At 42.3% G+C, this 23,354-nt stretch overlaps 1 protein-coding gene across 4 annotated transcripts in view; it reads left to right on the forward strand.

The window, feature by feature from the left end:
* The first annotated feature begins 395 nt into the window (after positions 1 to 395).
* pde4dip (phosphodiesterase 4D interacting protein) overlaps positions 396 to 23,354 on the forward strand; it is a 564,002-nt gene continuing 541,043 nt past the window's right edge. For 2 of the 4 annotated variants that reach the window (XM_069938249.1, XM_069938251.1), the window contains exon 1: positions 17,038 to 17,110. In XM_069938249.1, coding sequence (XP_069794350.1) covers positions 17,046 to 17,110 — 65 coding nt within the window. In that variant the 5' untranslated portion in view covers positions 17,038 to 17,045. Of the gene's footprint in view, positions 561 to 4,704; positions 4,936 to 17,037; positions 17,111 to 23,354 lie in introns of those variants that run through there. The other 2 variants (XM_069938250.1, XM_069938253.1) reach the window with 2 other exon arrangements.

Here is a 23,354-nt window from a genome sequence, read left to right on the forward strand (position 1 = left end):
AAAAGGAAACCGTTTACTGAAAATGCGGCGAGGGCCGTGAAGAGGACACCAGAACATCTTCAAATAAGCACCATGTGGAAGTTCAAGGGTCAACATCGGTCATCTGCAATGATGAAAGGCCTTCTTTTACATAACTACTGTATATTTCGAAGAACTTTGTAAATGAATTAATTCATTTACAGGCTGTCATTTTTAGTTCGGGGATGTGGTCTGTGAGGTGCTAATGATCCCAGAACCCCGTGTCTGGGTGGAGAATGGAATGATCGTCACTGACCAGGTGGAATGGGGACACAGTATTTCATTGCCTACCTGCCAGCGTCCAAGCACCTGGAGCCGTTCGGCTGGCGCGTGAGCGTGGGTCGGGCGAGCCTCGGGCACGCGCGTGGCCTCGTCCGCGAGCGGCAGGCATCCGCCCCGCTCTGCGTTTCCCTCATCCCAGTCTCCACCAATGGTACCCGACTCCGTTCTCTGGATGCCGCAAAGAAACATTCCACGCAGATAACCCGGGGAATGGACAGGGGTTGGAAAAAGGATGAAACTTCGAAACGCAGCGCAGGAGGGTAAGTAAGCACGTTTCTTTAACAAAAATACAACGACGCAGACGCAGAAGTCGAATTGGTTGACATGCATTTTTCGTATTTGGATACTGCCTCCAGAGATTGATTGTTTTTGGAATGATCTCACTTTTCATGCTCCTTATGCTTCGACTTTTCAGATTGTGATATGGGCAGCAGCCCAAGGGCTTTGCTGCAGTCTGGCTGCTCATGCCTTTGGTAGATTCCACCCCCCCCCTCTCTCTCTCTCTCTCTGGGAGGTTGCATGCGGTAGCTTGTCTCCACATAAGCTTGCTTTTGTGCCCAAAAGCCTCCGGACATTTTATAAAATTTGCAATAAGTAAATACATGACTACAGATTGCACAAATCAAGCAAGACCACATGGACTTGTTCGAAGTTCTGGAATCATAATTGACTTATAATAGATTATTTTTAGAGATCAATTTAACGTGAACATTTGAAACAGGTGGGATGTCTTCTCAATAAGTAATGTTTTTTTTTAAAAAAAACTATTCTGTACAATTGCCCTTTACAAAGTAGGGGAGAAGTTTGAGTTCGACCAGGAAGAAAATGTGGAGGAGCACTTCCAGTAGCGACTTCTTCAATTTAATCAAATTCATCATGAATGACCAAAATAGAGAGCAGGATAAGTGTTGTGTTTCATTTAAAATGTAATTGTTCAGAAAAAAATAAAGACATTAAGGCTTTAAACAAAGGTGATATTGACTTTGTGCATAGCATTTATTCAGACAACCAGGTAAAGAGCCATTTCTGTGGTCCAGCAAAACTGAAAAGGGAAGTGAATGCCAATCAGGAAATTTTATGCATTACTAAGGAGAAAAGGCAGGTTGATGAATGGAAAAGTTTTGACATCATGAAAAGAGTAATCTGGAAAACAACTGCAAAATGCATCAATATTTTTAACATAAATGCAGGAAATGGAAAATAAAATACAGAAGTAATGTCTTTATTTTAAAAAAAATGCTAACTTACTGCAAACATGATTTCACATAATTATTTTTGCAGTTTAAAATCAGTCATCCTTTCAAAGTTTATATATTATTATTTTGTTCAAATAATGACAATGACTTATTTGATAGTTCTACTAAATCACTAATCATTTTGCAATTTATCCTCAATTATTTACCTTTTCCTGCTTTTTGAGTATTACCTGTATGTTTGGACATAACTCACTCTAGTTCCTCTAAAGAAAAAACAGGCAGAGTCAATAGAATCACTCCCATAATGCCACCCGAGAGACTTTAGCTACTCTATTGTGAGAACCTGCCAGAACTCTTGCTTTTTAAAAAATCTTTCCTCTAAAGAATTTTTTAAAAATTGATTCAATTTTCTTTTTCTTTAGTTCCACAGTTATTTTGTGTATTCTTTCCATGTATCAATCCAGCAGTTGTCTTAGTTTACCAACCAAAAAAATGCTTGGTTTGGTCAAAAAAAAATCTTTCTGAATTTGTGGGAGTTCAAGGCAAATTTATACAATTCATATAATTTTATCTTCTGAGGTCCAATATAATTTTCGGAAAGAATCTTCAAGATTATGCGTTTTGAGCAAAAACAGAATGATGGAAATACTCAGATCAGGCAGCATTTGAGGAGAAAGAAACTGTTAACATTTCAAATCAACCATTTTTGGTATTTTAGATCTCTGAAGATGAAGCCAATATCCATTAACCTTGGATTAATTTTTATGATCCGTACTCCATCTTTTAGTGTTTTATGTGCATGGATGCCTAAATTTTTTTTCCTTCAAATTTTAGTCTTTTTAATGTTCTAATTTACCTTTGTCAGCTTTTATCTTTCTCAAATCAAAAATAGATGATCTCATATTTTCCAGGCATTGAACACTATCTGTTGTGGTTTCATCCATTTTCTCTACATCTTTTGTAGCTTTCTGTAACTAACCATTAAATTTATTCCTGACATGATGTCAACTGGAAATTTGGAAATGTAGTTAGTGAACTAAATTATTAGTAGACATGGTGTAAATCTGAATCCCACTACTGAACTATATGCTGAATAAAATAAATTAGACAGGGATCATCAGCATGGCTTTGTGCAAGGTATGTTGTGTTTATCCAATCTGATAGTTTTTCGAGGAGGTTATCAGGAAAGTTGATGAAGGAAAGATAGCAGATGTTGTCTACATGGACTTTAGTAAGGCCTTTGACAAGGTCCCACATGGGAGGTTAGTCAGGAAGGTTCAGACGCACGGTATTCATGGTGAAGTAGTAAACTGGATTGGACAATGGCAGGATGGAAGAAGCCAGAGTAAGGGCGAATAAGGCTTTCATCATGACGAAGGAAGCCCTAGCCAACACGATACTACTATTGCACCTACGGCCAGAGGCACACATGGTGCTCTCTGTGGACATCTCAGCTACAGGGGTGGGGGTGGGGGGGTCCTGGAACAGTGGCTCAATGGAGATCACTGGCCTTTTTCAGCAAGCAGCTGCGCCAACCAGAACTCAAATATAGCACCTTTGACCAGGAGCTCCTGGCGCTGTACTTGGCCATTTGCCACTTTTGCTACTTCCTCGTGGGCAGGCTGTTTACAGTCTTCATGGACCACAAGCACCCCACCCAGGCACTGGGAATGGCCAAAGATCCGTGGCCTGCCAGACAACAGCGCCACCTCTCGTACATGTTGGAGTTCATGACTGACATCTGACATGGCTGGTAAGGACAATGTGGTGGCAGATGCACTCTCACAACCCACAATCAACACTCTCACCCCCAGCCTAGATTACACTCAACTGGACCAGCCCCATAGGAATGATGCGGAGATGCAGGCCTTGCGGACTGCCATCTCAGGCCTCAAATTCGAAGACATCCAGTTGCCCAGCAGCCAAGATGCACTGCTCTCCACCGTGTCAACAGGTACACTGTGTCCGGTAGTCCCGCCGCACTGGAGAGTGAGGGTCTTCAGTCTAGTCCACGACCTCACTCACCCAGTGGTGAAGACGACAGTGTGTATGGTTGCAGAGCAGTTCATGTGGCATGGACTCAAGAGAGAGGTGGCGGAGCTCGCCAGGACCTACACCAGGTGCCAGACCTCTAAAATCCACCGACACACGCAGGCTCCCTTACAGAACTTTGACTCGGCGGCTCGCAGGTTCCAACACATCCACGTCGATATTGTTAGACCCCTGCCGGTGTCAAGTTACCTCCTCATGGTGGTCGACCATGCCACAAGGTGGCCGGAGGTTATCCCGATCAAGAAAGCCTCTGCGGAGACGTGCGCCAGGACTCTAGTCAACCAGTGGATCGCCCGATTCGGAGTCCCGGCGCACATCACCAGTGACAGGGGCACGCAGTTCACGTCCGCTGTGTGGATCCAGATGGCGAAACTCCTGGGGGTGAAGCTCCACCACACCACGGCATACCACCCACAGTCCAAAGGGTTGGTGGAGAGGTTCCACAGGCACCTGAAGGCATTACTCATGGCCAGGCTCTCCGGACCAGATTGGGTGGTCGAGCTACCCTGGGTCCCCCTCGGGATTAGAATGGCACCCAAGGAAAACCTACAAGCCTTGGCGGCGGAGATGGTGCACTGCTTTCCCTACCAGGTGAGTTTTTCGGCTCGGATCCCGACACCGTAGTCACCGACGCAAACCTGCTGGCAGACCTCTGCAGGAGACTGGGCTCCCTGGCTCACCAACCCTCCACAGCACCCGGCCAATCCACCTCCCCAAAGAACTCGATTCGGCTCAGTTTGTTTTTGTGTGAAGAGGGCCGCAAGGCACACCACTGCAGCGACTGTACGAGGGGCCGTACAAAGTCTTTCACAGGACTGGAGGAACCTTCACCCAAGACATTGGGGGGAGGGAGGAACTTTTTACAGTGGACTTATCACAGAGGACGCATAACCGGTTCTGGGGGAGGTTGTGTGGCAGCGCACATCCTCGTGGTGAACTGGCCCCGCTTGTATCGCCACATGGTGGGTCAGCCATAGGGAAATAGTATCATCAGACATTTCTCTCTGACTCCAGCATCCCTTCCAGCATGCACCCTGGTCAGTGATTATGATGTCACAATGCACCAGGTGACTGAGCTCATGCTGCCCTTAAAGGGACATGCTGAATTATAATAAAATCAGTCGTTAACGACCCTCAACATGGTGGTTCTGTCTCTCTCTCACTCCTTACACTGCCACAATATGCTAAAAATAACACCAAATGACTGGAGTTTCTAGATGACAGGTTTTTATTACCATAAGACTGAACACATGATCCTGTTGCTGGCCCGATTCCAGGATTCGTACTGAGGGAGGGACTCAGGCATAATTGCCTTTATTGGGGAATTCCAGGAGGAGGAGTTACACAGAGGAGGAGGCCATCCATACACCGAGATACAGTACCAATGGTATAACAGCATCACAGTGGTATCACCATATTAGCCCATTGCTCTATTCATTATACACCCATGACTGTGTGGCCAGGCACAATTCCAATGCTATCTATCGGTTTGCTGATGATACTATAGTAGTTGGCAGAATCACAAACAGCAATGAAGAAGGGGAGAGGGGAGAGGGGAGAGGGGAGCGGGGAGAGGGGAGCGGGGAGAGGGGAGCGGGGAGAGGGGAGCGGGGAGAGGGGAGCGGGGAGAGGGGAGCGGGGAGAGGGGAGCGGGGAGAGGGGAGCGGGGAGAGGGGAGCGGGGAGAGGGGAGCGGGGAGAGGGGAGCGGGGAGAGGGGAGAGGGGAGCGGGGAGCGGGGAGAGGGGAGCGGGGAGAGGGGAGAGGGGCTCTTTGTGTGGTGTCACAACAACAATCTTGCATTCATTGTTAGCAAAACCAAGGAGATAATTGTGGACCAGGAGGGAGTCAGGGGAACACAGCCCAATCCTCATTGATGGTTCAGTAGTGGAGAGGGTCAAGAATTGCAAATTCCTGGGTGTCAATATCTCTGTGGATCTGTCCTGGAGCCTCCATGCTGATGCAATCATGAAGAAGGCCTGCCAGCGGTTATACTTTTACATTTCTCAAACTTTTACATTTGTTCTGTGAAGAACATTCTGGGTGGTTGCATCACTGTCTGGTATGGAGGCATCAAATTTCAGGACAAGGAAAAAGACTAGAGGGTTGTTACTAGGATGTTGCCTGGACCTGAGGAACTGGCTTACAGTGGAAAGTTAGAGGTTAGGACTTTATTTCTATATTATAGAGTGAGGGGAGATTTAAAAGAGGGTTAGGGTTAAAATTATGAGGGGGGTAGACAAAGTAAACATAGGTCGGCTTTTTCCACTGAGGGTCGGTGAGATACAAACCAGAGGACATGGGTTAAGGGTGAAAGGGGAAATGTTTTGGGGGAACACAAGGGGGATCTTCTTCACATAGAAAGTGGAGGGAGTGTGGAACTATCTGTCAGCTGAAGTGATGAATGCGGACCCAATTTTATTATTTGAGAAGAATTTGAACTGGGAACATGGATGGGATAAGTATGGAGGGTTTATAAACTGGGTGCAGATCAGTGGGATTTGGCAGAAAAATTGTCCAGCACAGACTAGAAGGGCCAAAGTGACCTGTTTCAGTACTGTAATGTTCTATGGATCATGTAATAATTTGCAGTAATTACTGTATAGTAGATAAACTGACATTACTAGATTTGCTTTAATCATCAAAAATAGCTTATAATCTGAAAAGAAAATTCATGCTAAAATACGTTAATAAATTTGATATATCAAGTGTAAACAAGTCTAAAATGTTCTGTAATAATATGTAAATATCATTTTTAATGCTATGTAATCTATAGTTTGGGTGACTTTCCAGAATAAGTGACTGGTATTTTGATTTTAAAATTGATCTTACAAGAAAAAGCAGTATTTTCACTGCTTCAAAATTTAATGCAATAAAATAAATCATGAAAAGTAATCAGTTGCATATCAGAGTAAACATTACCATTTTAACAAATTGTATATTAAACAGAGAAAAATGGTTAGCAGTATATTCTTCCAGGGTCAGAAAACCATTTTTTTTAGGGCTAGGGACTTTCTGGTCCCTTAATCTCCATTGAAGGTGCTTTTTCCACATTGGCAGAAAAGCATCATAACCATTTTTCTTTGCATTATAACCGAGAAATCAATTTGTGATTTATAGAAGACTAAATACAAACAATTTTTTAATTTAAAACATTATATGTAAACTACGAATGTTGACAAAAAAATGTGCTTAAAGAAATAAATAATTCAAAAATGGCAGCAGATTGAAGAGTTTCTGGACTTGCTTCTTCCAGAAGGTACTATTACGATGACAAAATATCACAAATCCCATCAGTCAAGTAACCACTCAAAACATGCAAGTAAGTGTTGTCAGGCATCCATAGGCAGCATTGATTCTGAGAAATCCTGTTATTCCCTAACATGCTTTCCAGTAGGAAGGGGAGTTAGAATGTGCTTTACATTTTTATCCACTCCCCTGCCATCGGAGTCAGCTTTTACTCTAAACTGACTTGAAATCAAATTAACATTGCTGTTTATAGACTGACTAGCCCTGCAATATTCTCATCTGTACATATTCAATATCATAGGTTATGCCTTTTTGAATTGATGTCTTCAACGAGAATTCAAAGGGTATTTTTTGTATAATGGCTGGATTGGAACTGTTTAGATTAAAGGGATTTTAACTTTGTGATCCACTGATTTTCTGGATCTTGTCTTTCTTTAGAAAGCTAGACCATCTGTAATATGGTATAGATATATTTTTTCTGAAATATATTGACTAGTCTTTGTATTCTAACACATGATAAGTCAAACAACATGGCAGCATACCTTTGTTTACATTTTAGTATGACAATGAATGACAAGTGTAACTGAGACTGATCATCTGAATTCCCAAGGATTTCACTGTTAAATTGCAGGTTGCCATAATATAGTCCACTCACCATTTTAGTTCCTGTTGCAAATTTAAAAAAAAAACTATTTTCTGTGTAATTTCAGACGACGCTCAATTATTTGATGTTCTAATCAATAGACCCCAATCTAAGTGCTCTCAGTCAACTCCGTTCAGCTGTTGCAGATTGACTGATGCTATCTCATTAATTATTTTCAAGAAATCTATCAACACCATGCATGATCTTGAGTGACTATTTTGATTTGTATAGTTAAAGGAAGTTTCTCAAGTTCATAATTTATTTAGTGAACACAATATTGCTTCTCAAAAATAAATCAAAACATTGGGTGGTGGTTAGTGCAACGCTGTTACAACACCAATGATGGTGACCGGGTTCAAATCTAATGCATTTGTATGCTCTCCCCTTTTCTGTGTGGGTTTTTCCCGGGAGCTCTGATTTCCACCCACCCTTGAAAATGTATTCGGGTTGTAGGTCAATTGGGTGTGATTGGTTATGTGCCATAGATATGCACCAGACAAGTGTTATACTAATACTGGGCTTTTATTAACAGACTATAACCACCACTATTCTGGCCAGTGGGAAAGCATCTCCATCTGTTATACCAGTCGGGTGGAGTATCTCTACAGCCATAGCCAATAGCAAGCAGTCAGTATAATACGCCCCCCCCCCCCATTACATCATTACATTCTCCTCCACCACAAAAATTGACCAACAAACAGAATTAATGAGAACACAAAGCAGAAAGGATTAAAAAAAAAACAGGCTGCAATAATGCAGATACCCCTTGCCATGTTCCTGATATACTCCCCTTTCCACCCGCTGTTCATGCCTGCCCCGTAAGGCAGCGGACTTCCCAAACAGACAGAGACAGAAGGGGGGACGATATAAGGATTGAAATTGAAGGGATAGATACCCTGGTCTCCCAAGAAGACCCAGGGGAAGATACCCGAACCCCTGCTTATGCTCTATGGCCCACCCCCTCTATGGGATGACCTCGGCCTCCTCTCCAGTAGACTCGGTAGAGGGCTCTGTGGGCCAAAGTGGGAACAGGGGTCGGAAGGAGTCAATGATCCGTGACTTCTCTATAAAAGAGCTGGCCGCCATTGGAGATTGATTTAAGCAAAAGATGGGAGAAACTCTGGCGGCCTGGGAACAAGGAGGGGGTAATGTATATTTAACCCCTGAGGAATTGTTGGGATTAGGAACGTTGACTACTGATATCCGGGTCACTGCTGAGCTCTGTGGTAGAAGGAGAGGGGTGGATTACTTACTTGCCACTCTAGGGGATGCCTTGTTACAAGTATACCCATCATCAGTAGATTGAGATTTACATTTGCAGAACAATTGGGGCACCCCAGAGGAGGGTATAGCAGTAATTCGTCAACAGGTCCTGGCCTCTGCCTTGTATGCAGGGTGTTTGAGGCTGTGGGTACTTGGGGGGAGCCCTGACGAAGAGACGTTCACTGCCAGAATGCATACCCGATTGGTTCATTCCGCCCAACCCATTATACGGGGACTGGTTCAGTCCGTAACTAGTCCACTAATTGGGCACCCTGCGTCTGAGGCGGTGCACGCCTTCTCTGGGTTTTGAGAATTAGAGTTGGGAGGTAAAATCCACTCATGTACAACCCAGGTTAAATCAGACAAGCAGGATGAAAAGAGAGGGACTGCTGCTAATAACGGACTGACAAGGAAGGACCTTTTTCTAACCTTGTTAAAGTTAGGCGTACCTAAAAGTGATATTGATGGGAACCTACTGCGGTCCTTTATAAGAGGAAGGCAGGGGAACGTCATTCCCAGCTGTTGAGTCTTCCTGGCCCAGCTGTGCCTTCTGCTCCCATTGCTGCCCCTATCGAGCCAGCTTCTCTTGCTCCAGTTACCCGTGATGAGATACAACAATTGGTTAAAAAGGCTCTTAAGGATAATAGTAGCTTGTGGTCCTGGAAGCCCCCGAACCCTACTAAAGCATGAGGGTGTGGGCAGGGTTTCCGTGTCTACTCTATTGAGATACGGCGGATGCACAGGGACCCGCGGTCCTACATACTGTTAACAATCCATTGGGGCGGGGGTAATGTCCACCAATATTTGGCTTTGGTCGATACTGGTGCGGAGCACTCAGTGATTCCTGGTAACCTCGACCTCTGGACTGGACTGACATTTTGAATAGAGGGGATGGGAGGAAATAAAAGTCCGCGCCACGGTGGGTGATGGCCCTTCCCCTATATGGTTACATGTCCTGGTGTCTGCCACTGACGAGTGTATCCTGGGTATTAATATGTTGGCCAGTACGGCCCTTAATACTAGCCAAGGGGGATTTGCATTTGGAATTCGGACTATTACAAAAAGACTAGTGGTGGGTCGGGCTAAGTGGGATCCTGTGATGGTGCCTCCCCACCCCCCCACCCCGCTCCAAAACCAGTGTGCATTCCACAATATCGCCTCCCTGGAGGTCAAGAAGAGATTACTGCCACCATCGATCCTTTGCAAGAAGAAGGGGTAGTGAGGCCCGCAATGTTACCCTTTAATAGCCCTGTTTGGCCGGTCCAGAAGCCGGATGGCTCCTGGAGAATGACAGTTGATTATCGTTTTTTGAACAAACATACTCCACCACTTGCTTCGGCAGTTCCGGACATTGTTACCCTTATTGAAAACATTGCTGCTGGGAACTCAAGAACATGGTATGCTCTCATTGATCTCGCTCACACCTTCTTAAGTATTCTTGTAGCTGAGGTCTCACAGGTTCAGTTTGCCTTTACCTGCAGGGGGCACCAGTATACCTTCACCCACCTCCCTCAGGGCTATGTACACTCTCCCACTATTTGCCACAGCCTAATTGCCCATGATTTGGAGGTGGTGCCACTATCGCCTACTCTCTAGATTCACCATTATATTGATGATGTGATGATCCAAGGGTCCACAGAAGAGATGATACAGGAAGGTATGGAGAGCATCCAAGATACCCTGATGCAAAGAGGGTGGGCCATTAACCCCGCCAAGGTGCAGGGTCCGTCCCAGACGGTTATTTTCCTTGGAATTCAGTGGCATGCTGGATAAAGTGGTTCCCGATAAAGTTCGCAATAAGATCGCAGTCTTGGCCACTCCTACTAGCTAAAAAGAGACCCAGTGTTTCCTAGGGTTATTGGGATACTGACGACGCCATATTCCACACTTGGCATTGCTTTTACGTCCTCTATACAAGATTACCCGAAAGAAAGCAGACTTTTTATGGGGTAACGATCAGGAAAGGGCGTTCCAGTCCGCCAAGCAGGCTATTCTTCAGGCCCTGCCCATTGCTCCCTGCGCAGGTTCGAATCCTGCCGACTACGCCAATTGTTCTGGGTAAACTTGTACCTCTCACTTTGTTCATTTTAGATTGGTCACAGTGTTTGAGCTACCGAAAGAAAATAGATACACACACCAAGAGCACTTCAGTTTATACAAATCTTTATTACAAATTCTAAAGCTGATATCAAACTACAATATGCAAGCCCTTCCCAATTATACTTATCATTGCCTGGACTGGTCCCAACTGTCAAGGTGAGGCAACGACTGCACACTTTTAGTAGGTTGCCAGGGCGCCGGTAGCAGCTTCTCCACCTCCCCCGACCAGGACGTTGGCTGGACTCTCGAAGTTCTTCTTCTTGCTGAGAGATGTTGCCACCTCTCGGAGTCTCAAACTTCAGCAGTGGGACCATGGCTTATATTACCCTAAAACTGCTTACCCAAGCACCTATTCCCAGCACAAAAAGCAAGATAAGCGAGAAAGCTAGCATGCCTCGGCTTCTATCGAATAACACAACTTTCAGCTTATCACTTTGAATACAATGGTTTATTTTGCGTCAAGGTTAGGTCTCTGCCTGAAAGACTGTGACCAAAACAAGCAGGAAGATTAAATGTTCTTGGTACACAGATGTCTTTTTGTCAGATAACTGCATCTCTGGGCCCCATGGTGGAATTTAGCTTATGTCTGCTGAGTCTCAAGCAGGTTACTGATTCTCAGCCTTGCAGGAGAAAAAAAAACATGGTTTAAAGTGTCTACTAGCTTATCCATCTCTCTTTGGAAAACGGATACACAGTTGGTAACTCCAAAAGGAACTCTTTTAAACTGAAAAAGTATGCCATCTGCCTCAAAAGCGGAAAACTGCCTTTCATCTTTGTGAATAGGCACCTGATGATAAGCTGATTTCAGGACAATTGTGGAATATATTTTATATTGTGCAATCTAGTTTACCATGTCTGAAATACGAGGTAGGGGATAAGCATCTAGTTGCGTAAACCTGTTTATAGTTTGGCTGTAGTCCACAACCATTCTATGTTTCGTGCAATTTTTGATGACTACAACTTGTGGACGCTAAGGACTTGTACTGTGTTCGGTTTTTTTTTTGTCAAACATCTAACTTCGTTCTTAATAAAAAGTCTGTCCTCTGCTATAGCACCTACTCTTTGTGGCTATAGGCTTACAATCCAGGGTTAGATTAGTAAAAAGATGTGGAGGTTTAATCTTTAGAGTTGATAACCTGCAAACAGCCTCTTGGGGGTACCATGATCAATGGTAATGGGCCGTTAAATGTCAATATGATACTTTTCATTTGGCACTGGAAATCTAATCTTAAAATCATCAGAGCACACAAACCGGTGAGCACATGCAATTTGAAATTTTTATATTAATTTCCCTGTTCCTTCAGGGTTCTTTTACAGCAACTTGTAATATCTTGTTTTAGTCCAGAACAAGCCATAGAAAATTTGCACTTAGACAGATACAAGGTAAGATTCAGGGTGCTACCAGTCATAGAGTGAATATAGCTGTCAGTACTGCCTGAATCGAACAAACAGTCAATAGGCTCCCCATTTACCTCCACCTTCATTGTTGAATACTTCAGGCCATGGGGTTCATCTTAATTTATGATCATCAATACCAGAGCAGGGTCTCCCTGCAGCAGCGATCTGTCAGAGTTCGCCACATCACTGGCAGTTCCACTTACGATTTCAGAAGAAGAACTAGATGAATTTTTGGCTCTCCACTCACCACAACAGTCTTGTGGAGGCACCCCTGCTTATTTGTCATGCTTGAGCGTTGATTCTTCTTCTTCTTCTTACTCTTCAACAAACAGCGTGAGCTAGGTGAGGACTCTCACGCCCGGTAGGCTCTGGCCCAGAGCCTTTGCTTTCCACAGGTGGCACAATTGGCTTGCGTGTAGCGCCAAGCCGCAGAAGTAGCATCTTCTGTAGTGGCTTTTATGCTGTGGTTTAGTGGCGCTCAGCAGTGGATCATCGCTGCAGGCAGGCCTTGGGGGTGTCACTTCAGCACCTCTTTCTTTCTCGAGGGCTTTAGGACTTTGTAGTGCAGCCCTAAGGGTCTTCGCTTGTTGTAGAGCAGCATTAAAGGTTAAGCCCAAGGTCTCCAGTGAACGTTGCCTGATGTACCCTGAATGCATCCAGCCCCAAAGATACTCAGTGGGCTTCAACCATGACAGCAGTGCAAGCACAGGTTCTGGATAGCCCATTTAGTGCGAGCACAAAAGCATCTTTGCTCTCTCCAGCTTGTTGTCTTCGAGTATGAAGTTGATGTCTTGTGACAAAAGTGTTTTGGGGCATATCACAATAGGTTCTGAGGAGATTCAGTGCATTCTGGTAGCCAGCTGTCTCCCTAACCATGGAGTAGGGTACTTCTCTGAGGAGACCCACAAGATGGTCCATTTTCACTGCATCTCGCATGTATACTTCAAAACACTGGAGCCAATGGTGAAAAATGTCTCCAGCTCAGGTGGCATCTTGATCTATGTCGAGCTTTCCAGGTTTCAGAGAAGTATCCATGATTGAAAGTCTGTTAATAAAATTGATATGCCATAGACATGGACCAGACAAGTGTTATACTAATACTAGGCTTTTATTAACAGATTATAACCACCATTGTTTTTTTTTAAATTTTTTATTTTTCACACTATGAACCATATTGACCAAAATACAGACAAACATTTCCCTATTGAATGTACACAGTGTCATTTTCTCCCCTTTTCCCCCCTCCCTTCCCTCCCTCCTTCACCCCCCCTTCCCACCCACTCAACGTTCAACATATATGATACATTAAACCCATTAAACCATGTTCTCACACAATGAAAATAAACAAGAAAATTGTGTCTTCTACTTTTACATACTGGGTCAGTTCATTTCGTCATCTTCTCCTTCTGTCATTTTAGGTGGTGGAGGTCCGTGGTAGGACTTCTCTGTAGTGTTCCATGTACGGTTCCCAAATTTGTTCGAATACTGTGATGTTATTTCTTAAATTATATGTTATTTTTTCCAATGGAATACATTTATTCATTTCTATGTACCATTGCTGTATTCTCAGGGTATCTTCTGATTTCCAGGTTAACATAATACATTTTTTTGCTACATCTAAGGAATCATAATAAATCTTTTTTGTGCTCCATCCAAATCGAGTCCAAGTTCTTTACTTCTGGGAAAGCATGTCCATCTGTTATACCGGTAGGGTGAAGTATCTCTGAAGCCATAGCCAATTGCAAGCAGTCAGTATAATATGACCCCACCCCCCCATTACATCATCACAATTGGGCAGCATGGGCTCGTGGAACAAAAGGGCCTGTTTCTGTGTTGTATGTCTAAATCAAACAAAAATAGTTTCACATGAAATAGATCACTGAGATTCAATAACATTCTGATTTTTAAAAAGGTCCTTGATCTGAAATTTCAATTTTGTAACCCTATTCTCAGTCATTAACTGACCCATGATTTTGCTTGATCATTGTTTTTTTTACACTGGACAACAATTTTTTTTTGTCCTGGGAAAAAAAAAGCATTATGATAGACAACTTCAAGCTGAACACAAAGATAATTTCAGATTTGCTGTATCACGTAAGAAGTTGGAGAATTATTAAATTAATTTTTATTCAATTTAGCATGTTTAATTGTATAACATGCTGACACATTGCATTAGTTCAACTGACCTAAAATTGTTTTGCTGTTGATTTTCGTTTGTACTCAGCATCTGATGCCTCCCGTTAGGCATCCAACAATAGTCGGCCAGCATTTATGGATTCCAATTGCCCTGATACCACTCTTCCATGGTTGAAATATCCTGGTGAAATCTTTCAGCATGTTCGTCACAGACTTCACCAAAGTCTGCAGGGAAGAAGTCAAGTGTGAATGTAGAAAATCAATTTTCAATGACATGTTGCACTTCGTGCTTTTATATGCTTGAAGTAGACTTAAAATATGTCAGGAAATCACAAAAATAGGTTATATCTTAAGGTTATTTTCATGTTTGGCAGCCCAAAATCTATAAAATACTCCCAAAAGTGTTCAGGAAGTAAAATCATCGTTGTCCAGTGTTATTGATGAAAGCTTTAGAGCCCTTCATGTTGGACGGACAGAAACTCCAGAAGAACCTTATCACAGACAAAAACATGTGTTTTCCATTACATTGTACCTCAATTTCATATTAAAAATAGCAAATTCAGGAATGTTAAAATATGCCAAATGTAAAGGGAATTCTATTGTAAACTAAACACTAGAATAATAGTTTGCACTGTCTTTAATATATTACAAAAATTAGACATTCTGTTATCTTTTAGTAGGATATGCAGCATCTGTGGAAATGCTATTTGAAAAATGTTTTTAGCACTGATCCTCGCGTTTGTAAAAATGTCCCTCGTGAAACATTAATATGTCTGTTCCTTCTGTGGATGTTGCCTGACCTGCTGAGTATTGTCCAGTGTATTTTCTATTTTTTTTTGTTGTTTCCAGCATCTCCTTTTATTTATTTCTTTACATTTATTGTACTACTGTTTCTTTTTGATCTGTAAATGTTCTTTGCATTGAATTTACTCTCATATTATGCAAAAACACTGGTAGAGGAATGGAAAAAATATAAGAAGATTCTCAATAAACAGGATGGACATTATTCTAGTCAGTGTCACCTTTACTAAAGTAGAAATGTCTGAAGAGGAATATTGATATTTATTAGTAACTCCAGCAGTTTAGTCATCAGATTAATCTGTGCTCACATCCATATATTTTTCCCTTTCTAAAGTCAGGAGAAAATGATACTGCTTTCATTTTGTCCTTCCAATCCTCCCCCCACCCCAGTGTTTCGTATATCATCAATGACATCATTACCTAGGGAGCACTTAAATAGCATGCTTCTGGCGAGCTTTGCATAAGTGCGCACATTGAGGAAACATTTCCTACCTTGCGCAAACTCTCCATTTGGTGGTAATCCAAAGAATAAGTTTACCTATGTGCCTTGATCTCCATGTTCAATTTGAATTGAAAGGTATTTTAAAGTATCCCCTTATGAGTGAGGTCAACAAAGAGATAGGCCTTATTTTATGATTGATTTTAATATCTGTGACAGTAATCTTAGACCAAGACTGGCTGCCAAGAGATGAGCCCCCTGAGAGGCAGTGCTTGCCTAATGATTGGCCGTGTGTGGTTGTGTGTATCAATTACACAATATGTACAGTGCTTTGTGAATATATGCCAGTAATTTACAGGGATGGAGCTGCAAACATTACCTTTCTAATTTTCTTTCTGAATGAATTCTGACTTGCATTCCATTATTTCCTTTGGTTTTTTTTTTAAAATGTCACTATCTCAGGGCTAGGTGTAGGTTGCTCACATTAAGTAAAGAACATTACTGTTTCCTGCTGAGATATTGTTCTGGATCACATGCCCTTCCAAGGATCGTTTTTGATGTCTCATTTTGTAAAAATGTGATTCTTTTTTGACATGAGAGGTATACTATATACTAGCCAATAATAAAAAGATGAAAAAAGTAATTGTTAATCTTGGGCAATCTATCACTCACCATACAAACTGTGTTTTAATTTGATATTCACTCAACAAATGAGGACTGTCTTCTTGCTGTGAGTGCAGATAAAAATACTGCTAGACAAGTCATAGAACATCACAGTTAACATGATAGGATTCCTATGGAGTATAAATAGTTTGTGCTGTTAGCTCCTTTTAGACTGCAACTGCACAGGTCTGCATTGTGGGTTCAAGAAGTAGCAGAATTAATACTTTTAGCCTGCATGGGAAGTGCTAAACCAGTCATCTCTTTTATGTAGCTAATTTCCAAGACAAGAATGAGAATGTTACAAATATGATTTTCTGCATTTGACAGGTGCAGAGACTAGGTGTTGAGTGGAAGTGAAGGATTGCTTGTATTCAGGAATGGCTATAACTCTGCTTTGGACACCATCTTCAACAGCTTTTCAATATCTGTGTGACACAGGGAAATTTATTTAAAACAGCACAAGGGGCAAGGTGCAACTGTTAAACAAATAAATTGAGGCTGATTCCAATTTGATAATTTTCAAAGCAATTTGGGTTTTCAGCTGGTGTTTGGAAAATTTCACAAGTGTGATATTGCCCAAGTAACTTAGAGTGTAGTGAAGTATTCTATACTGAGCTATAGATGTTTGTGCACACGGTGTGGAATCGCTGTCCACATTGTTGAGTTGATATGTGTGCTGTAGAGTGTAGTGCAAGACTGACACCTCCTGGTTTGCATGCTGGACTTGTATACATCACTGCTTCTGTCACATGGTCAGGAAGTGACATCACCAGTGATGTCATAGCCCAGATTAAAAACCTGTGCTGGATGCAGGTCAATTTCCTGTATTTTCCACAGTATGTCTGCCATTTTGGGAACCTGTTCTCTTGCTGGTAAGTGGGTCACCACATGAACCCCACCCCCCTCCCCCAGTTTCCTCTTTCCCTCTGATGTCCAAAATGTATGTTGAACCATTGCATCTTAGTACCTCAAAGGGACCCTCATACAGACAGACGCTGGAATGGTGCTCAGTGTGCTCCTTTCTGTACGAAAACGTACTTGCAATCCTGCAAGTTCTGGGGTATATCAGACCTGGCCTGACGATGTTGAGATGTCGATATGGGCGCTAAAGAACCGAGTTTCTCGCAGAGCTTGCTTAGGACCACAGCGGGCGTCTCCTGCTGGCAGACCGAAATGTGCTATCCAGGTGAAAATAAGGGCCTTGGTGCAGATGTCGGTAGTCATATCTGACAGTGGAAGCTCCTCTGACCACCATGTGGCTCGATCCACTATAGTGTGACAGAGTATATAGATATGATTTTAGGAGATAAATTGGGGTGTTTTTTTTAGTGTAGTTCACATACAAAAACTTTAAAACTGATCTTATTTTAAATACTAGAGCTCTGCCTCATGGTAGATGTATCGGCTCCAGAGCCTTTGAAGAGTGCTCAAGAGACTTCACTAATTGTTTGTTGTTTACAAAAGGCAACAGATGAAAGAGCACGTCAGAGCTGCTATGTCTGGAAGAGAAATTGCTGTTCTGAGAGGGTCATATGGTTTTGCAAGCAGAGAGAGTCAAACAGGCTTTCTCTCAGAGTGTGAGAGATAGAGATCACTTGTACAGTGTTGCAGGTCAGCAGAAGTGGTCTTCAGAGGGGCTCAGGGTTATATATGGGTAGATGGGGGCAGAGCCAGCCATCAGTATAACACACCACCAGTGAATCTCAGTTCACTGCACAGTCACTAAATATGTCTTCTAAGTGTATCTCTGTTTATATTTTTAAAAAATCGTGTAGTGGATTCTATGAAGCCCTATACTTTGATCCTGAAGATTGCATTACATTGTCTTGGTCACTGAAAGTAGTAAACACCAAAAAGCATTTTGCCATTGCTCTCTTTTGTTCTTCAACTGCAGTTACCCAGGTTTCAAGAAGTTAAAGGGACAAATCAGAGATGCTGAAAAGTTTGTACCTGATTTTAATGGATGACTAACTTTTTTCAATGATTAGGTGAATCATTCATGTAAAATTCTTGTTCTGACCTCATTATTGTACTTTCAGGGCATGGTCAGTGCCAACTACATTGTTGGAAACCTGGTGCATAGTGAATTGTCCTAATTATGTGAATAGGTGGCAGCATTTGAAGGAATGATGAAGCCATTCCATCATCTCTTAAAAAGAGGTATTTTATGTCTGAAGTGGATATTGGACATTATTATAGATGTTGTGAGAAACTAATATCCCTACAAGGGCCCTGTAATTTCTTCCCTAGCTTTTCACACTGTCCCGGTGCACACTTGGTAAGGCTCTCAAAGATACATCCATCTTTATGCATTTCAAAACCTTCAGGATGTTCTCTTATTTCATATGAACCCTCTTCAAGATATTGCTATATACTTTCCTGGGTCCCATAACGACCATGTCTTCCTCCACAGTAAATGCAGATGAGAATGTTTTTGTTTTGGACCTCTCTTGTGAATCCTTTCAGATTCTCCCTTTCCATATCTGCCAGAGTTATCTCATGTTCTATTTTTTCCCTCATGATTTCTCTTTTGAGTGTACTCCTATGACCCCTATATTACTCAAGGGATTCATTTGATTCCAGTTGCCCATACCTAACAAATGACTCCTTTTTCTTAACTAGAGACGCAATATCTCTTGTCATCAGCATTCTGTGCCAGCTCTACTCTTTTCTCTAATAGGAATATGCTGGCTCCTGAACTCTAGCTATCTCACTCTTAAAAGCTTCCCACTTGCAAGATGTCCCCTCACCTGAAAACAGCATCATCCAAACAACCTCTGCAAGTTTCTGTCTAATACCATCAAAATTGGTTTTGCCCCAATTTAGGAATTTCCATAACTATTTTTATTATGGTCACTGCTCCCAAAGTGCTTCCTTACTGATACTTCAGCCACTTACCACTCCTATTTCATAAAAGGTCAATCGATGACCCTCCCTGCTGAGCATATTGCTAAATATTTTCATTTCTACTTCTATCTCTCATTCTGCTTCCTTCTCTGCACTATTTCTTCCAGTGTGTATATTTTAAAAAAAAGATATAAGCAATACAGTTCAAACATGTAACATAATTTACATTTTTTTTGCTTAAATTACCTAGAAGGAACACCTGGTCAAATGGCAGTCAATTAAAAAAGTCAGATCACAAAGACAAAAAGACCCCATAATTTGATTTGTGCTTAAAGTTGCCAGTTTAATTTACTTTGAGTTAATGTAGATTATGGGATAGAGGTGGGATTGCACACAATGTATCATCAGGTGTAAGGGGATAGCCCTGGTGCCAGATGCCTGCAAGCATCTAACATATTTGATGGGGGAAAGTACACATCACATTAAATGTCTGTCTGAAAGTATGCAAAAGAAAATGGACAAAATTAAAATCGTAGATGGTGTAAATAATTTCTGGCATCTAAATAATGCTGGGAGGAGGCAGAGAATGTAAACAATGGTTAATAGAGTTCACAAATTGATTATTAGAAATAAAGAACTATTGTTACACCACATATTGGTGAGGCCACATTTGGAAGACTGTATATTTTTATTTCCCTCATTAAAGAAAAGATGTTCTAGCAATGGAAGCAGTACCAAGATTTCTGGGATGAGACTGTTGTTCTAGTCCTGGAGTTCTACAGCACAAAAATAATCTCTTTGGTCCATCTTGTCCAGGTTAGTCTCTTTTGCCTGTTTTCAGCCATATCTCTCTGAATCTTTTCATGTACCTGCCTTTTGAATGCAACATGTTTCCCTATTTCTATTAGATCCTGCAGCTTGTTTGATATACCCACCACCTATTGTGTGAAGAAGGTATCCCTCAGATCCTTTTAAATCTTTCCCCTCTCACCTTAAATCTATGTTCTCTACTTTTGTTTTGTCTCCTCTGAAGGGAAAAAAAACTATGAATATTAACCTTATCCATGTCCCTCATGATTGCATACATCTCTATTAGGTCCTTTCCTTCACCTCATTCTTCAACGACATAAATCCTAGTCTATCCAGCTTCTCCTTGATCTTCAACCCCCAGTCCCTGCAACATGCTCGTGAATTTTTTCTGTACTCTTTCTATCAGAACATCTTTCCACCAAAACTAGACAATATTCAAAGTGCAGTCTCATAAAAGTCCCTGCTTCTTTACTCAATGCCCTGACCAATGAAAGTGAGTAAGCCATCTTCCTCACCCTGTCTACCTGCATTGCCACTTTTATGGAACTATGTTCCCACAAGTCTCTTTGTCCTCCAGCATTTCCTAGGGCCCTGTTGTTCACCATCTAAGATCTGTCATGATTTAATCTGCCAAAGTGCAACACCTCACACTTGTCCAAATTAAACTCCATCTGCCATTCCTTGGCCCCCTTTCCCAGTTCACCTTGATCCTTTTGTAATCTTTGATTTAAAATTTTTCATTTTTTACTATTACCACCAATTTTGGAGTCATCTACAAACTTACTATGGTGGTGTTTATGGGGGAGTTGACTGTGGATAGACAATGGAAAGCATTCACAGATCTAATGGAGAAATTGCAAAAATCGTTTATACCGGTTTGGCATAAAAATAAACCAAAAAAAGGTGACTCAACCATGGATAACAAGGGAAATTAGAGACAGCATTAGGTCCAAAGAGAGAGCATATCAATTGGCCAAAAAATGTACCACAACCGAAGACTGGGAGCAGTTCAAGATGCACCAAAGGAGGACAAAGGGATTAATCAAGAGAGCAAAAATAAATTACGAAAGTAAGCTTGCGGCAAATATAAAAACCGACTGCAAAAGCTTTTATAAATATGTCAAGAGGAAAATATTGGTGAAATCCAGAGTAGGTCCTTTGCAGTCGGAACCAGGGGAATATATAATGGGGAATAAGGAAATGGCAGACCAATTAAATTCTTACTTTAGTTCTGTTTTTACAAGAGAGGATACAAATAACCTCCCAAGGACGTTGGGAAACATAGAGACTAATGCAAGGGAGGAACTGAAAGAAATCAGTATCTCTAAGGACATGGTCTTGGGGAAATTGATGGGATTGAAGGCAGATAAATCCCAAGGGCCTGATAATCTACATCCTAGGGTACTTAAGGAAGTGGCCATTCAGATAGCAGATGCTTTAAGAATTATTTTCCAGAACTCGATAGACTCAGGATCAGTACCCATGGATTGGAGGGTAGCTAATGTTACCCCACTATTTTAAAAAGGGGGGTAGAGAAAAAGCGGGGAATTATAGGCCGGTGAGCCTTGCATCAGTAGTGGGCAAAATGATGGAATCCATTATTAAGGATGTAATAGTGGAGCATATGACTAGCAGAGAAGTGATCGGACAGAGTCAACATGGATTTACAAAAGGTAAATCGTGCTTGACAAATCTGTTGGAATTCTTTGAGATGGTGGCAGGTAAAATAGATGGGGGAGAGCCAGTGGATGTGGTGTACCTGGACTTCCAAAAGGCCTTCGATAAGGTCCCGCATAAACGACTGGCTTCCAAAATCAAGGCTCATGGGATTGGGGGCAAAGTATTGATGTGGATTGAGAACTGGCTGGCAGGTAGAAGACAGAGAGTTGGGATAAATGGCTCGTTTTCTGAGTGGCAGGCGGTGACCAATGGGGTGCCACAGGGATCTGTACTGGGACCCCAGCTGTTCACAATTTACATTAATGATCTGGATGAGGGGATTGGATGTAATATCTCCAAGTTTGCAGATGACACTAAGCTAGGAGGGGTTGTGTGCACGGAAGAGGGGGTCAGGAAGCTCCAGTGTGATTTGGATAAATTGAGGGACTGGGCAGATACATGGCAAATGCACTACAATGTGGATAAATGTGAGGTTATCCACTTTGGTAATACAAACCGGAGGGCAGATTACTATTTGAATGGCAATAGATTAAGAGATGGAGAAATGCAGAGAGACCTATGGGTATTTGTACACCAGTCTCTGAAGGCGAGCATGCAGGTACAGCAGGCAGTTAAAAAGGCAAATGGTATGTTGGCCTTCATATCAAGAGGGTTTGAGTGTTGGAACAAGGATACCTTACTGCAGCTGTACAGGGCCTTGGTGAGACCACACCTGGAGTATTGTGTGCAGTTTTGGTCACCTTATCTAAGGAAGGATGTTCTTGCAATGGAGGGAGTGCAGAGGCGATTCACCAGGCTGATACCTGGAATGGCAGAAATGACTTATGAGGAAAGATTGCGCAAATTGGGATTGTACTCCCTGGAGTTTAGAAGATTGAGAGGGGATCTCATAGAGACAATAAAATTCTGGCAGGACTGGACAGAATGGATGCAGATGGGATGTTTCCAATGATGTGAAAATCCAGAACCCGGGGTCATGGTTTGAGGATAATAGGCAAACCATTTAGGACCGAGATGAGGAGGAATTTCTTTACCCAGAGGGTGGTGAATCTGTGGAATTCATTGCCACAGAGGGCAGTAGAGGCAGGTTCATTAAATATATTAGATCTATTTCTTCAGTATATGGGTATTAAAGGTTATGGAGAGAAGGCAGGGACGGGGTACTGAACTTTAAGATCAGCCATGATCTCGTTGAATGGCGGAGCAGGCTTGAAGGGTCGAATGACCTACTCCTGCTCCTATCTTCTATGTTTCTATGTTTACTAACTATGCTCACCAAGTCATTCATGTAGATGACAAACAACAGTGGACCCTGCACCAATACCTGCAGCACACCACTAGTCACTGGTGCCCAATGAGAGTAAAAATGCTCCGTTACCACCCTCTACTCCTATCTTCCACCCAGTTCTGTATCCAAGTGACCACCTCACCTGGATCTCATGTGATCTAACCTGTTCATACAACCTAACATGTGGGATTTCATTAGAGCCCTTGCTAAAGTCGATTATAGATAATTGTGATGTGTTGCTGCAGCAGGAAGCAGACACAAAATTCGAGAAAGACTGTACAACAGGCTTTATTCAGTTAAAAGTCTCTGCTACAGCGGTAGCTGTACTGGTGATTCCTGAGTGACTGGCTCAGGAGGGGCTGGCTCAGGATTATATCCCGGGTGGTTGATTGACAGCCGGCCTGGTGGAGTTGGGTCTATTTAGGTCGGCTGATTGACAGAAGGCCAAGTGTGGTCTGTCCTTCGGTGATCTTCCTGCAGGTACAGAGATT

This window comes from Narcine bancroftii, chromosome 5 (genome assembly GCF_036971445.1).
Source record: "Narcine bancroftii isolate sNarBan1 chromosome 5, sNarBan1.hap1, whole genome shotgun sequence".
Classification (NCBI taxonomy): Eukaryota; Metazoa; Chordata; class Chondrichthyes; order Torpediniformes; family Narcinidae; genus Narcine; species Narcine bancroftii.